The sequence below is a fragment of the Bombina bombina genome, chromosome 4 (assembly GCF_027579735.1).
Source record: "Bombina bombina isolate aBomBom1 chromosome 4, aBomBom1.pri, whole genome shotgun sequence".
Lineage (NCBI taxonomy): Eukaryota > Metazoa > Chordata > Amphibia > Anura > Bombinatoridae > Bombina > Bombina bombina.
The window spans coordinates 881245154-881262676 of NC_069502.1; the positions used below are offsets into that span (position 1 = coordinate 881245154).

The 17523-nt window shown below is 38.9% G+C and overlaps 1 protein-coding gene across 1 annotated transcript in view; it reads left to right on the top strand.

Moving 5' to 3' along the window:
* The window catches only part of LOC128657425 (oocyte zinc finger protein XlCOF6.1-like), a 95631-nt gene that overhangs the window by 29843 nt on the left and 48265 nt on the right, over positions 1–17523 (top strand). The window contains exons 3-4 of the mRNA XM_053711777.1: positions 15832–15945; positions 17265–17372. Coding sequence (XP_053567752.1) covers positions 15832–15945; positions 17265–17372 — 222 coding nt within the window. The remainder of the gene's footprint in view (positions 1–15831; positions 15946–17264; positions 17373–17523) is intronic.

Consider the following 17523-nt stretch of genomic DNA (forward strand, 5'->3'; position numbering starts at 1 on the left):
GCTGGGTGTTTAGTGTCCAGTCTAATGCCAGTTTTGCCAGGGAGGCCCAGTTATAGTATACTAAGTTCGGCAACCCCAGTCCCCCACGCGAGTAAGGGAGATAGAGTTTATGTGCCCCAATACATGGCTTACCACCCCTCCACAGGAAGGTTCTGATTGTAGTATTTAAGAAGGCCACATCTTTGCACAGTCTTTTTATATACACACTCACAAGCTCACAGGGTATACGTATACTAGTCTGTGATTGGCTGATGTCTGTCACATGATACAGAGGCCTGGAAAATAGGAGAAAAAAGAAATTTGCCAAAACAAATAATAATCTACTGTTTATTGTGTTATTGTTTTGTCTTTTTATTATGTACTTGTTAATTAAGTGATTGTACTGCATTTAGTGGTCCTTTAAAAAGAATGCCTAGCTAGGATTAGGAGCAGCAATGCACTACTGGGAGCTAGCTGCTGATTGGCTGCTGCACATACAGGGAGTGCAGAATTATTAGGCAAGTTGTATTTTTGAGGATTAATTTTATTATTGAACTACAACCATGTTCTCAATGAACCCAAAAAACTAATTAATATCAAAGCTGAATAGTTTTGGAAGTAGTTTTTAGTTTGTTTTTAGTTATAGCTATTTTAGGGGGATATCTGTGTGTGCAGGTGACTATTACTGTGCATAATTATTAGGCAACTTAACAAAAAACAAATATATACCCATTTCAATTATTTATTTTTACCAGTGAAACCAATATAACATCTCAACATTCACAAATATACATTTCTGACATTCAAAAACAAAACAAAAACAAATCAGTGACCAATATAGCCACCTTTCTTTGCAAGGACACTCAAAAGCCTGCCATCCATGGATTCTGTCAGTGTTTTGATCTGTTCACCATCAACATTGCGTGCAGCAGCAACCACAGCCTCCCAGACACTGTTCAGAGAGGTGTACTGTTTTCCCTCCTTGTAAATCTCACATTTGATGATGGACCACAGGTTCTCAATGGGGTTCAGATCAGGTGAACAAGGAGGCCATGTCATTAGATTTTCTTCTTTTATACCCTTTCTTGCCAGCCACGCTGTGGAGTACTTGGACGCGTGTGATGGAGCATTGTCCTGCATGAAAATCATGTTTTTCTTGAAGGATGCAGACTCCTTCCTGTACCACTGCTTGAAGAAGGTGTCTTCCAGAAACTGGCAGTAGGACTGGGAGTTGAGCTTGACTCCATCCTCAACCCGAAAAGGCCCCACAAGCTCATCTTTGATGATACCAGCCCAAACCAGTACTCCACCTCCACCTTGCTGGCGTCTGAATCGGACTGGAGCTCTCTGCCCTTTACCAATCCAGCCACGGGCCCATCCATCTGGCCCATCAAGACTCACTCTCATTTCATCAGTCCATAAAACCTTAGAAAAATCAGTCTTGAGATATTTCTTGGCCCAGTCTTGACGTTTCAGCTTGTGTGTCTTGTTCAGTGGTGGTCGTCTTTCAGCCTTTCTTACCTTGGCCATGTCTCTGAGTATTGCACACCTTGTGCTTTTGGGCACTCCAGTGATGTTGCAGCTCTGAAATATGGCCAAACTGGTGGCAAGTGGCATCTTGGCAGCTGCACGCTTGACTTTTCTCAGTTCATGGGCAGTTATTTTGCGCCTTGGTTTTTCCACACGCTTCTTGCGACCCTGTTGACTATTTTGAATGAAACGCTTGATTGTTCGATGATCACGCTTCAGAAGCTTTGCAATTTTAAGAGTGCTGCATCCCTCTGCAAGATATCTCACTATTTTTGACTTTTCTGAGCCTGTCAAGTCCTTCTTTTGACCCATTTTGCCAAAGGAAAGGAAGTTGCCTAATAATTATGCACACCTGATATAGGGTGTTGATGTCATTAGACCACACCCCTTCTCATTACAGAGATGCACATCACCTAATATGCTTAATTGGTAGTAGGCTTTCGAGCCTATACAGCTTGGAGTAAGACAACATGCATAAAGAGGATGATGTGGTCAAAATACTCATTTGCCTAATAATTCTGCACTCCCTGTATATGCCTCTTGTCGCTGGCTCACCAGATGTGCTCAGCTAGCTGCCAGTAGTGAATTTCTGCTCCTTTTAAAGGATACCAAGAGAATAAAGTAAATTTGATAGTAGAAGTAAATCAGAAAGTTGTTTAAAATTGTATAGTCTGTCTCAAACGTGAAAGAAACATTTTTGGTTTATGTCCCTTCAAGGTTTATTTCTCAAATTTGTTTATATTATAACATTTTGCTGTGAAGAAGAGACATGTTATTTATACAGACACAAATTCATAGGTTTGAGAACTAGAAAACCAATAATATGTGATAATATCTCATAGATAGAAAAAAATGCCCAATGCCCCCAATGTTATTTTTTCTCAAAAAGCAGTTTATTTTAAAAAAAACCTATTTTATTAGAAAACTTCTGATTTAACCCCTTAGTGACCAGACCACTTTTCAATTTGTTGACCATCTGGGACCAAGGCTATTTTTGCATTTCTGCGATGTTTGTATTTAACTGTAATTTTCCTCTTACTCATTTACTGTACCCACACATATTATATACTGTTTTTCTCGCCATTAAATGGACTTTCTAAAGATACCATTTTTTTCATCATATCTTATAATTTACTATAAAAAAAAATATAAAATATGAGGAAAAAATGAAAAAAAATGCACTTTTTCTAACTTTGAGCCCCAAAATCTCTTACACATCTACAACCACCATAAAATACCAATGCTAAACAGTTTCTAAATTTTGTCCTGAGTTTATAAATACCCAATGTTTACATGTTCTTTGCTTTTTTTGCAAGTTATAGGGCAATAAGTACAAGTAGCACTTTGCTATTTCAAAACCATGTTTTTTCAAAATTGGCGATAGTTACATTGTAACACCAATATCTGTCATGAATCCCTGAATAACCCTTCAAATGTATATATTTTTTAAAAGAAGACAACCTAAGGTATTAAACTTGGGGTATTTTGACTTTTTTCATGCAACCATTTTACCACCAATCTATGCCAAAGTTTGGGGGGGAAAAAAAAATAATTTGATTTTTTGACAAAATAGCAATTTAAGAATACATTTACTGATAATATTAAGGGTTACTGCCAAATAACACCCTCATATGTCTTCAGCAGCATCTCCTGGGTACAGTGATACCACCCATGTATAGGTGTGTCGGGTTCTCGGGGGGCTAAATGCTCTTATTTTTAGGGAGCGCATTCCAGTTTTTCAACTTGGAATTTTCACATCGGTCATCATGCACCCATGTCCTATTTGGGACATTTCTGAAGCTGGTCAATGGAATTTACCCCCATCAAACCATATATTTTTGAAAAGTAGACACCCTAGGGTATTTCAAATGCTTGTATTTTAACACTTTCCATGCACTAATTCAACCACCAGTCTTTGTCAAACTTTTGGGTAGTCATTATTTTGTGTTATTTTTCACACACATTGTACTTTAGGCATGGATTCTCAGTTCCTGTTATGTGTTACTGCCAAAAAAAACCTCAATATGTGTTCAACAACATCTCCTGAGTACAGTGATACCACCCATGTATAGGTGTGTCGGGTTCTCTGGGGGCTAAAAGGCCTTAATTTTAGGAAGCGCATTCCAGTTTTTCAACTTGGAATTTTCACATCGGTCATCATGCACCCATGTCCTATTTGGGACATTTCTGAAGCTGGCCAATGGAATTTACCCCCATCAAACCATATATTTTTGAAAAGTAGACACCCTAGGGTATTTCAAATGCTGGTATTTTAACACTTTCCATGCACTAATTCAACCACCAGTCTTTGTCAAACTTTTGGGTAGTCATTTTTTTTGTGTTATTTTTCACACACATTGTATTTTAGGCATGGATTCTCAGTTCCTGTTATGTGTTACTGCCAAAAAGCACCTCAATATGTGTTCAACAACATCTCCTGAGTACAGCGATACCACCTATGTATAGGTGTGTTGGGTTCTCTGGGGGCTAGAAGGCCTTATTTTTAGGAAGCGCATTCCAGTTTTTCAACTTGGAATTTTCACATCGGTCATCATGCACCCATGTCCTATTTGGGACATTTCTGAAGCTGGTCAATGGAATTTACCCCCATCAAACCATATATTTTTGAAAAGTAGACACCCTAGGGTATTTCAAATGCTTGTATTTTAACACTTTCCATGCACTAATTCAACCACCAGTCTTTGTCAAACTTTTGGGTAGTCATTATTTTGTGTTATTTTTCACACACATTGTACTTTAGGCATGGATTCTCAGTTCCTTTTATGTGTTACTACCAAAAAAAACCTCAATATGTGTTCAACAACATCTCCTGAGTACAGTGATACCACCCATGTATAGGTGTGTCGGGTTCTCTGGGGGCTAAAAGGCCTTAATTTTAGGAAGCGCATTCCAGTTTTTCAACTTGGAATTTTCACATCGGTCATCATGCACCCATGTCCTATTTGGGACATTTCTGAAGCTGGTCAATGGAATTTACCCCCATCAAACCATATATTTTTGAAAAGTAGACACCCTAGGGTATTTCAAATGCTTGTATTTTAACACTTTCCATGCACTAATTCAACCACCAGTCTTTGTCAAACTTTTGGGTAGTCATTATTTTGTGTTATTTTTCACACACATTGTACTTTAGGCATGGATTCTCAGTTCCTGTTATGTGTTACTACCAAAAAAACCCTCAATATGTGTTCAACAACATCTCCTGAGTACAGTGATACCACCCATGTATAGGTGTGTCGGGTTCTCTGGGGGCTAAAAGGCCTTAATTTTAGGAAGCGCATTCCAGTTTTTCAACTTGGAATTTTCACATCGGTCATCATGCACCCATGTCCTATTTGGGACATTTCTGAAGCTGGCCAATGGAATTTACCCCCATCAAACCATATATTTTTGAAAAGTAGACACCCTAGGGTATTTCAAATGCTGGTATTTTAACACTTTCCATGCACTAATTCAACCACCAGTCTTTGTCAAACTTTTGGGTAGTCATTTTTTTTGTGTTATTTTTCACACACATTGTATTTTAGGCATGGATTCTCAGTTCCTGTTATGTGTTACTGCCAAAAAGCACCTCAATATGTGTTCAACAACATCTCCTGAGTACAGCGATACCACCTATGTATAGGTGTGTTGGGTTCTCTGGGGGCTAGAAGGCCTTATTTTTAGGAAGCGCATTCCAGTTTTTCAACTTGGAATTTTCACATCGGTCATCATGCACCCATGTCCTATTTGGGACATTTCTGAAGCTGGTCAATGGAATTTACCCCCATCAAACCATATATTTTTGAAAAGTAGACACCCTAGGGTATTTCAAATGCTTGTATTTTAACACTTTCCATGCACTAATTCAACCACCAGTCTTTGTCAAACTTTTGGGTAGTCATTATTTTGTGTTATTTTTCACACACATTGTACTTTAGGCATGGATTCTCAGTTCCTTTTATGTGTTACTACCAAAAAAAACCTCAATATGTGTTCAACAACATCTCCTGAGTACAGTGATACCACCCATGTATAGGTGTGTCGGGTTCTCTGGGGGCTAAAAGGCCTTAATTTTAGGAAGCGCATTCCAGTTTTTCAACTTGGAATTTTCACATCGGTCATCATGCACCCATGTCCTATTTGGGACATTTCTGAAGCTGGTCAATGGAATTTACCCCCATCAAACCATATATTTTTGAAAAGTAGACACCCTAGGGTATTTCAAATGCTTGTATTTTAACACTTTCCATGCACTAATTCAACCACCAGTCTTTGTCAAACTTTTGGGTAGTCATTATTTTGTGTTATTTTTCACACACATTGTACTTTAGGCATGGATTCTCAGTTCCTGTTATGTGTTACTACCAAAAAAACCCTCAATATGTGTTCAACAACATCTCCTGAGTACAGTGATACCACCCATGTATAGGTGTGTCGGGTTCTCTGGGGGCTAAAAGGCCTTAATTTTAGGAAGCGCATTCCATTTTTTCAACTTGGAATTTTCACATCGGTCATCATGCACCCATGTCTTATTTGGGACATTTCTGAAGCTGGTCAATGGAATTTACCCCCATCAAACCATATATTTTTGAAAAGTAGACACCCTAGGGTATTTCAAATGCTTGTATTTTAACACTTTCCATGCACTAATTCAACCACCAGTCTTTGTCAAACTTTTGGGTAGTCATTATTTTGTGTTATTTTTCACACACATTGTATTTAGGCATGGATTCTCAGTTCCTGTTATGTGTTACTGCCAAAAAAAACCTCAATATGTGTTCAACAACATCTCCTGAGTACAGTGATACCACCCATGTATAGGTGTGTCGGGTTCTCTGGGGGCTAAAAGGCCTTAATTTTAGGAAGCGCATTCCAGTTTTTCAACTTGGAATTTTCACATCGGTCATCATGCACCCATGTCCTATTTGGGACATTTCTGAAGCTGGTCAATGGAATTTACCCCCATCAAACCATATATTTTTGAAAAGTAGACACCCTAGGGTATTTCAAATGCTTGTATTTTAACACTTTCCATGCACTAATTCAACCACCAGTCTTTGTCAAACTTTTGGGTAGTCATTATTTTGTGTTATTTTTCACACACATTGTACTTTAGGCATGGATTCTCAGTTCCTGTTATGTGTTACTACCAAAAAAAACCCTCAATATGTGTTCAACAACATCTCCTGAGTACAGTGATTCCACCCATGTATAGGTGTGTCGGGTTCTCTGGGGGCTAAAAGGCCTTAATTTTAGGAAGCGCATTCCAGTTTTTCAACTTGGAATTTTCACATCGGTCATCATGCACCCATGTCCTATTTGGGACATTTCTGAAGCTGGTCAATGGAATTTACCCCCATCAAACCATATATTTTTGAAAAGTAGACACCCTAGGGTATTTCAAATGCTTGTATTTTAACACTTTCCATGCACTAATTCAACCACCAGTCTTTGTCAAACTTTTGGGTAGTCATTATTTTGTGTTATTTTTCACACACATTGTACTTTAGGCATGGATTCTCAGTTCCTGTTATGTGTTACTGCCAAAAAAAACCTCAATATGTGTTCAACAACATCTCCTGAGTACAGTGATACCACCCATGTATAGGTGTGTCGGGTTCTCTGGGGGCTAAAAGGCCTTAATTTTAGGAAGCGCATTCCAGTTTTTCAACTTGGAATTTTCACATCGGTCATCATGCACCCATGTCCTATTTGGGACATTTCTGAAGCTGGTCAATGGAATTTACCCCCATCAAACCATATATTTTTGAAAAGTAGACACCCTAGGGTATTTCAAATGCTTGTATTTTAACACTTTCCATGCACTAATTCAACCACCAGTCTTTGTCAAACTTTTGGGTAGTCATTATTTTGTGTTATTTTTCACACACATTGTACTTTAGGCATGGATTCTCAGTTCCTGTTATGTGTTACTGCCAAAAAAAACCTCAATATGTGTTCAACAACATCTCCTGAGTACAGTGATACCACCCATGTATAGGTATGTCGGGTTCTCTGGGGGCTAAAAGGCCTTAATTTTAGGAAGCGCATTCCAGTTTTTCAACTTGGAATTTTCACATCGGTCATCATGCACCCATGTCCTATTTGGGACATTTCTGAAGCTGGTCAATGGAATTTACCCCCATCAAACCATATATTTTTGAAAAGTAGACACCCTAGGGTATTTCAAATGCTTGTATTTTAACACTTTCCATGCACTAATTCAACCACCAGTCTTTGTCAAACTTTTGGGTAGTCATTATTTTGTGTTATTTTTCACACACATTGTATTTTAGGCATGGATTCTCAGTTCCTGTTATGTGTTACTGCCAAAAAATCCTCAATATGTGTTCAACAACATCTCCTGAGTACAGTGATACCACCCATGTATAGGTGTGTCGGGTTCTCTGGGGGCTAAAAGGCCTTAATTTTAGGAAGCGCATTCCAGTTTTTCAACTTGGAATTTTCACATCGGTCATCATGCACCCATGTCCTATTTGGGACATTTCTGAAGCCGGTCAATGAAATTTACCCCCATAAAACCATATATTTTTGAGAAGTAGACCCCCTAGGGTATTTGAAATGCTGGTATTTTCACACTTTCCATGAACTTATTTAACCACCAGTCTTTGTCAAACTTTTGGGTAGTCATTTTTTTGTGTTATTTTTCACACACATTGTACTTTAGGCATGGATTCTCAGTTCCTGTTATGTGTTTACTGCCAAAAAACACCTCAATATGTGTTCAACAACATCTCCTGAGTACAGTGATACCACCCATGTATAGGTGTGTTGGGTTCTCTGGGGGCTAGAAGGCCTTATTTTTAGGAAGCGCATTCCATTTTTTACACTTCCCATTTTCACATCCCATGCACCCATGTTCTATTTAAGACATTTCTGAAGCCGGCCAATGTAATTTACCCCCATAAAACCATATATTTTTGAAAAGTAGACATCCTAGGGTATTTCAAATGCAGGTGTTTTAACACTTTCCATACACTAATTCAACCACTAGTCTTTGTCAAACTATTGGGCATTCATTTCTTTGTGTTATTTTTCACATACATTGTACTTTAGACATGGATTCACAGCTCCTGTTATGTGTTACTACCAAAGAAGACACCAATATGTGGTCACCAACATCTCCTGAGTTCAGTGATACCACCTATGCATAGGTTTGGTGGCTTGTTTGGGCGGTGCAATGCCAAATGTCTGACATGTGTTTGTGATTTTTTTTCACATTTAACATATTTTCTTTGCCTATCGTCTTTTTTTGGGGGTCTTTTAACATACCCCAATTTATTTGTTTTCCATAAATGTGATTATATTTAAAAAGTTGACCCCCCAAGGTATTATACATGGAGTGGTTTGATGACTTTGATGCAACCGTTTTAGCCCAAAAAATTGGAGAAAGTATATGGTGGTAATTTTTCAATTTTCATTGTTACAGACACATTGCTTTTTTACTATGATTTAGGAGAGACTGTTGTAAGTTATTGCAAAAGAATACTTTAGGTTGTTTTCTGCAAGGCACCCTGAGTACACCTATGCCCCCCATGCATAGGTTTGCCAGGATTTTGGGAAGGTTATGTTACATGATTTTAGTTATTAAAAATGAGAGTATTTCTTCTGATAGGCCTATCTTTAGTTTGGGGCCTATCACATACCCCACTTTTATTTATTGCATTCAAAGTGTATATTTTTTAAATGTTGACACCCCAAGGTATTGTATATGGTGTGCTTTGATGCCTTTGAAGCAACCGTTTTAGCCCAAAAAATTGGAGAAAGTATATGGTGGTAATTTTTCAATTTTCATTTTTACACACACATTGCTTTTTGACTATGATTTAGGAGAGATTGTTGTAAGTTATTGCAAAAGAATACTTCAGGTTGTTTTCTGCAAGGCACCCTGAGTACACCTATGCCCCCCATGCATAGGTTTGCCAGGATTTTGGGAAGGTTATGTTACAATTTTATGACTTGTGATTTTAGTTATTAAAAATGAGAGTATTTCTTCTGATAGGCCTATCTTTAGTTTGGGGCCTATCGCATACCCCACTTTTATTTATTGCATTCAAAGTGTATATTTTTTAAATGTTGACACCCCAAGGTATTGTATATGGTGTGCTTTGATGCCTTTGAAGCAACCGTTTTAGCCCAAAAAATTGGAGAAAGTATATGGTGGTAATTTTTCAATTTTCATTTTTACAGACACATTGCTTTTTGACTATGATTTAGGAGAGATTGTTGTAAGTTATTGCAAAATAATACTTCAGGTTGTTTTCTGCAAGGCACCCTGAGTACACCTATGCCCCCCATGCATAGGTTTGCCAGGATTTTGGGAAGGTTATGTTACAATTTTATGACTTGTGATTTTAGTTATTAAAAATGAGAGTATTTCTTCTGATAGGCCTATCTTTAGTTTGGGGCCTATCGCATACCCCACTTTTATTTATTGCATTCAAAGTGTATATTTTTTAAATGTTGACACCCCAAGGTATTGTATATGGTGTGCTTTGATGCCTTTGAAGCAACCGTTTTAGCCCAAAAAATTGGAGAAAGTGTATGGTGGTAATTTTTCAATTTTCATTTTTACAGACACATTGCTTTTTGACTATAATTTAGGAGAGACTGTTGTAAGTTATTACAAAAACATACTTCAGGTTGTTTTCTGCAAGGCACCCTGAGAACACCTATGTCCCCCATGCATAGGTTTGACAGGGGTTTTGGTTAAAAAAAAAACAGGCCCAATTTTAGAAAAAAATAGAGTAGTGAAATGTAAAAATCTGGCACAGTAAAAGTAAAAAAAACAAAAAAACATCTAACTATAAACATAACCAAAAAAAATATATATATATGTAACAGCAAATGTATTTATTTTTTTTAAAAATTGACCATTGTATGGTACCGCTTGAAGCAGTCCCCAATGCAGAGTGCAGGCTGTCCAGGGCAATCAGGACAGTAATATATGGTGTCCCTTCTCTTCCCCCTCTTGGTACAGACTCTGCATTTTTTTTGTGGTTTCTGCTTTGTGGCATTAGGGGGGATTTTAAAAATAAAATGGGTAGCCCCAACTCTGCTCTCTCCCATCACCGCCCGGGGAGCAGGTGCATCATGGTACAAAATCCCCGTAATAATCTGGAGCTGAAACTGTAAAAAAGTCTTTTTAACTCTGGGGTTTGCTTTTTTGAACAACAAAAAAGCGTTGTGGGTTGCAATCTGCATTAGGTAAATTGCAACCTTTTTGTACCAGGCCCTTGTCTTCCGCATAATTAGATAGGGCTGCAGCAGCTGATCAGCCAGATCAACCCCACCCATATGCCGGTTATAAGACTTGATGCACACTGGCTTCCTTATGATCTCAGCTCTGCCACGTACAGAAACCGCCACCGTCCTCTCTGTGTGGATGGTGGTAAGAAGGTATACATCCTTCTTGTCTCTGTACTTCAGTGCCAACAGCTCCTCTTGGCGCAGAGCTGAGGTCTCCCCCCTTCGTAGCCGGGTGCGTACAAGCTGTCCTGGGAAACCTGCGCGGTTCTTTTTAATTGTACCGCAAGCTACTGTATCAAAGCAATACAGTAGCTTGAACAAAAGGACACTTGTATAAAAATTGTCTAAGTACAAGTGATACCCTTTGTTCATTAGGGGTAATATCAGGTCCCAGACAATCTTGCCAGTGGTTCCCATATGTTCTGGGCAACCTGGAGGGTCAAGGTGGCTATCCTTTCCCTCATACACCCGGAAGGCCTGAGTATACCCAGTCTCGCTGTCACAGAGCTTATACACCTTTACCCCATATCTGGAGCGTTTGGAAGGAATATACTGCTTGAATCCCAGCCTTCCCTTATACTTCATTAGGGATTCATCAACGCATATATTCCTTCCAGGTGTATAAGCCTCTGCAAACCTGGCAGAAAAGTGGGTTATCAGGGGGCGGATTTTATACAGCCTGTCAAATTGGGGATGCTCCCTAGGGGGGCACAGGCTGTTGTCGCTGAAGTGCATGAAATGCAGAATCATTTCATACCTCTTCCTCGACATAGTCTGGGAGAAAATGGGGGTAGAGCAGATGGGGCTAGTACTCCAGTAGGAGCGAATGGAGGGTTTCTTTATGATGCCCATCAGCATAGTCAATGCCCAGAATTTTTTGAATTCTGGCACATTGATGGGGGCCCATTGCTGCTTTGCCAAATATGTTCCAGGCTTTGCAGCACGGAACTGATGGGCATATAAATTAGTTTGGGCGACAATGTTCCCCAATATATCATCGCCCAGAAACACTTCCAGAAACTGCTGGGGGCTAAAACCTGCCACATCTATATTTATGCCAGCATTTGCTGTGAAGGGTGGGATATCTGGCCTCTGGAGATGAGGCGTTACCCACTCCTCAGCAGCAATGGCAGCAACACGCCTCCTTCTGGCAGGGGGGCTAGCAGGGGGGCTGGCAGGGGGGCTGGCAGGGGGGCTAGCAGCCACAGATACATCACTATCAGTTGAGACTGCATCTAGTGATGTATCTGAGCACATGGCAGGGTCAAAATTGGGGTCTGAGTCAGAAATAGAGGCATCTGACTCTGACGCAAGGATGGCATACGCCTCCTCAGCACTATATCTTTTCTGTGACATTTTTGTATCACAGAAAACAATTACTAAAAAAAATTAAATTAACTAAATTAATTAACTAAATTAACTAGCAAAAAAGTACAGCTATGCTACTGCCAGTGATTTATAGCGATCACTGGCAAGCTAGAGGTTAATGGCTCTGAAAATTAAATTAAATTAACTAAATTAATTAACTAAATTAACTAGCAAAAAAGTGCACCTTTGCTACTGCCAGTGATATATAGCGATCACTGGCAAGCTAGGGGTTAATGGCTCTGAAAATTAAATTAAATTAACTAAATGTTTCTGAAAAGAGCCTTTGGGTTTTTAAAAAATTACAACAACAAAATTAACCCCTAAAAAAATGCACAGACAGCAAAATGCAGCAAAAAAAAAAGTGCACCTTTGCTACTGCCAGTGATATATAGCGATCACTGGCAAGCTAGGGGTTAATGGCTCTGAAAATTAAATTAAATTAACTAAATGTTTCTGAAAAGAGCCTTTGGGTTTTTAAAAAATTACAACAACAAAATTAACCCCTAAAAAAATGCACAGACAGCAAAATGCAGCAAAAAAAAAAGTGCACCTTTGCTACTGCCAGTGATATATAGCGATCACTGGCAAGCTAGGGGTTAATGGCTCTGAAAATTAAATTAAATTAACTAAATGTTTCTGAAAAGAGCCTTTGGGTTTTTTAAAAATTACAACAACAAAATTAACCCCTAAAAAAACGCACAGACAGCAAAATGCAGCAAAAAAAAAGTGCACCTATGTTACTGCCAGTGATATATAGTGATCACTGGCAAGCTAGGGGTTAATGGCTCTGAAAAGAGCCTTTGGTTCTATATTTTTTAACAAATAAAAGAAATAAATCTCTCTCTCTGCTAAATACAGGTCTCTCTCTCTCTCCAACAAAATGGCAAGTGAGGAGAGGGAGGGAGATCCACACTGATCATAGTCAATATTTACAAATATTGACATGATCAGACAAATGGGGTATTTTATTATTATTTTTTTTTTTAGGGTGGGAGGCTCAGATTGGGTGACCCTAGCTTGCCCCTATGATGATGCAGGCTAGGGACACCCCCAGAGGCCCCATGATGCACTGGGCATCGCCATCTTGGATGCCTAGTGAAGGGGGAGGGGGGGGGGCTATTTAGGGCTTTTTTTTTTTTTATTCGTTTTTTTTTTTATTATTATTTTTATTTTAATTTATAACTAACTAAGTGCCTCGACCCACCGAGGCACTTAGCAAACAAGCAGAGCATCGGAAGCGTGTCCGATCGCTTCCGATGCTCTGAAACACTGCCGGGCTCCACGTGGAGCGAAACCGGAAGTGATCACTCGTGGGGGAGTGATCAATCCGGTCCCGGCACTCGGGAACAGTATTGCAGGATGCCTAGACCTCAAGGCAAGCCTGCAATACTGTTAGAGCAGCTGGAAGCGATTTCGATCGCTTCCAGTGCTCTGTTAAACCGACGACGTATGCCATACGTCCTCGGTCGTTAAGTGCTTTTTTTTTGAGGACGTATGGCATACGTCGTCGGTCGTTAAGGGGTTAAAGCAACATGAAACCCAACAAATTTCTTTCATGATTTAGATAGAACATACAATTTTAAACAACTTTCCAGTCTACTTCTATTATTTAATTTGCTTCATTCTCTTGTTATCCTTTGGTGAAAGGTTTATCTATGTAAGCTCAGGAGCAGCAAAGAACCTAGGTTCTAGCTGCTGATTGGTGGCTGCATATATATACCAATTGTCATTGGCTCACCCATGTGTTCAGTTAGAAACCAGTAGTGCATTGCTGCTCCTTCAACAAATGATACCAAGAGAATTAAGCAAATGTGATAATAGAAATAAATTGGAAAGTTGTTTAAAATTGTATGTTCTACCTAAATCATAAAAGAAAAAAATTGGGTTTCCTGTCCATTTAATCTTATGCTTATTGGATGTAGGTACTATGTCACAGGATACTTTGCTCACATACTCCGTTGACTTGATGCCTACATCTGACCTTCTGCCTCATGCTGCTGGCCTCTCTGTCAGCTTTGACAGCTAAGACTGCAGCCAGGGGCTGAAGGCATCAGCCTTCATATGTTAAGGGAGTGCTGATCGTGCTTCCTTTACCATATTAAGGCAAATCGCTGATGCAGACAGTGACATCGGCTTGTGGTGATGCCGTGGGTGGTTTAGGAAGCCTCCAGTCAGAATTATCAAGTTTCAACCTTTTTCAGTTGTCTTCCCTTATCAAAAGCATTGGGCACAGATGCTCTTTGGCAGAAGTGGGACTTTCCTCATCTGCAGTTGATTCCCCGTTTCCTGCGGAGAATAAAGATGGAACAGGCTACATTCATTCCAAACATTCTTTTTTGGCCTTGCAGGCCTTGGTTTCCGTTGCTCCTGTATCTTGTTCTGGTCCTGTTCTTTCATGGCCAGACAGAACTAGAAGGGGGCTCTGTATGAGGGTTACCTATATTCAGGTAGCCAGCGGAGTGGTCAGTTCTCTCCACACCCCTTTGGGAGGGGGTTCTCACTGGTGCCGCTATCTATCTATCTATCTATCTATCTATCTGTCTGTCTATACAACCACCATTTACGATCAGCACTCTTACAGGATTTACTGGAGCCTGGTCAAATCTTGAATCATGCATCCATTAATGACTCAGCTCATCTTTAACTTTTCAACACATTTACTATATCCAATGTTTTGGCCCCTGTATATATTTTACAATATATATATATATATATATATATATATATATATATACTTGGGCTTTAGTGCAGTTGATCTAGTGCAGTGCCCGGTTAGCGTGTGCACGATAATAAAAATGCTTTTAGTACCGCACCCCATAGAAGTTTATGAGAGGGAATTAGTGCAGTCTCTATATCCTACGTCCTGAAGTTAGCGCGTCTGAGTCTTTCACTCAGACTCTAACTTTTTTTACTTTTAACTTGTAATACCAGCGCTAATCCGGCCGTGATAATTTTTTAACTTAAAGGGATACTGAACCCAAATTTTTTCTTTCATGATTCAGATAGAGCATGCAATTTTAAGCAACTTTCTAATTTACTTCTGTTATCAATTTTTCTTCGTTCTCTTGCTATCTTTATTTGAAAAAGAAGGCATCTAAGCTAAGGAGCCAGCAATTTGTTGGTTCAGTACAATGGACAGCACTTGTTTATTGGTGCTGTCCAATCAGCAAGGGCAACCCAGGTTGTTCACCAAAAATGGGCCGGCATCTAAACTTACATTTTTGCTTTTTCAAATAAACATACCAAGAGAATAAAGAAAATTTGATAATAGGAGTAAATTAGAAAGTTGCTTAAAATTGCATAATCTATCTGAATCACGAAAGAAAAAAATATGGGTTCAGTTTCCCTTTAAGCACAGTTATCGCTTAAGCGCGAAACAATAATAGCGCCCAACTTTAATTCAAGGTCATATTGTGTGTGAGGTACGTGAGTTACAGGTGAACAAGCACATATATTGTGTTTTAAGTACGAAGGTTACAGGTTAGTGTGCACATATTTTGTGTCTAAGATTCTTGGGTTACAGGTGAGTGTGCATAGTAAGTGTTATACTAAATAATTATCTCATGTATCAATAGTAATTTCTGTGTGTCCTTATGATTTTATTTATATATAAAGAGATATTGATGCGCCCCACCGACATTACAAACAACTTACACATACACGTGTATTCTCTCTTTACAGGCCATATGGGTGTGATACCTTCAGATAGCTCAGAGGTTGAGCACGAAGGAGAAAAGTATGTGTGTGATCACGTGAAGACTGAGGAGAATGAAGTTCCTATAAATACAGCTACAGGTGACTAGTGAAGATTCTGTGACGGCATCGTTTTGTCTCTTGTTGTAACAGTTATATATGCCCTCTATATATGGCAGCAGTGTTTGTCACGAGAGTTTACTGAGGTACGCTCAGGAGCATAATCTATATATGGCAGCAGGGCTTGTCATGAAAGCATACTGAGGTAGGCTCAGGAGCCTGCTCTATATATGGCAGCAGTGCTTGTCATGAGAGCATTCTGAAGTAGGCACAGGAGAGTGCTCTATATATGGAATAAGTGTTTGTAACTATGTGATACATACAGTGCTTCGGACATGTGCACGCTTCTGAGCATACTGAGGTATTGTATCATGTGATGGAGCTAAATTTGAACAAAGGATACCAAGAGAGAAAGGTAAATGTATTAACAGAACAAGCATTGCTTGCTTTTACTCTAGCTGTGTGCGTCTACAGACAACGTCACTGCGTGCAGCACTAAGGCATCTAATATTCTGTTACCGCTGGTTACATAAACTTATTATACACAATATGGTGCACTCACACATGCAGACATATACATATTTAGACATGTATATGTATGTATCTCTATATTAAATACCTTTTGTAGTCCAATCATCTGAGACCTCATGTCTCTGAGCCCTTATAGCTTTTTAATGCAATTTTTAAAATAATTTTATCAGTGTTATTATGAGTGTAACTGTACTTTTAAATATAATTTTGATGTGTTTTGTGCAACTTTTTAGTTGAGCATAACATTTAACCAGAGCTCTGAAATCACGCTATTCTGATGTGTGTTAAATTCAATTGCGCTCCAGCATACGCATTTTACTTTCAACCTTTAATGCGCATGCTACTTCCAACGTGAGCAAATAGCAGCGATAAACCCCTTTTTTTGCTTGCGCTCAACAGTTACCGTGCCACTCGTAATCTAGCCCTAAAATGGATCAAGGAGTTAGATACATACAAAATGACTACAATATTCAAAGCTGCTGGTTTATTTGGACCCATAGCTAGTCCCCTTTAACTCTTTAGATTGATTAGATTTTTTTTACTTGTGCTATTACAGTGAATTGTTTGTGTTTTTTTAATTATTTAAATTAACTTGTGCCAGCGTCTTTCCAATTAATCAATATAACTCATTGCTATAATTACATTTACTACAAAAAGTGCAATTAATACAAATCTAGATTATTTAGTACAAAACAAAAATATCCTTCAGCCTAAGTGTAAAAAAGAAAAAAAAAGGGAGGGAGGGAGGTGAGAAAAGTGTTGTCATTTATATAAGTTTGTGTTATACCCTAAACTGTGTACTATCAGGTAACTTCCTGCTGTAATTACAGGGCATCTAGAGGAAAACCCGGCCACTGGGCTATTAAATGTGAAGGAAGAGGATGAGACAGATTACATAAATAGTCATCAAACTGAAATACATTGGTCCCTCCCTGCCGGTGAGTAGTAATACGTGAGAGTCTGCCGGGGCTGTGCACACAGAAACTTATTGCTCTCCCTTGTAGTTTACTGTCTGGTTTATAAGCACAGATAACACAATTAGTTTAACCCTTGTTTAGTTCTTGTTGCAGTCTTATACTGGAATATAGT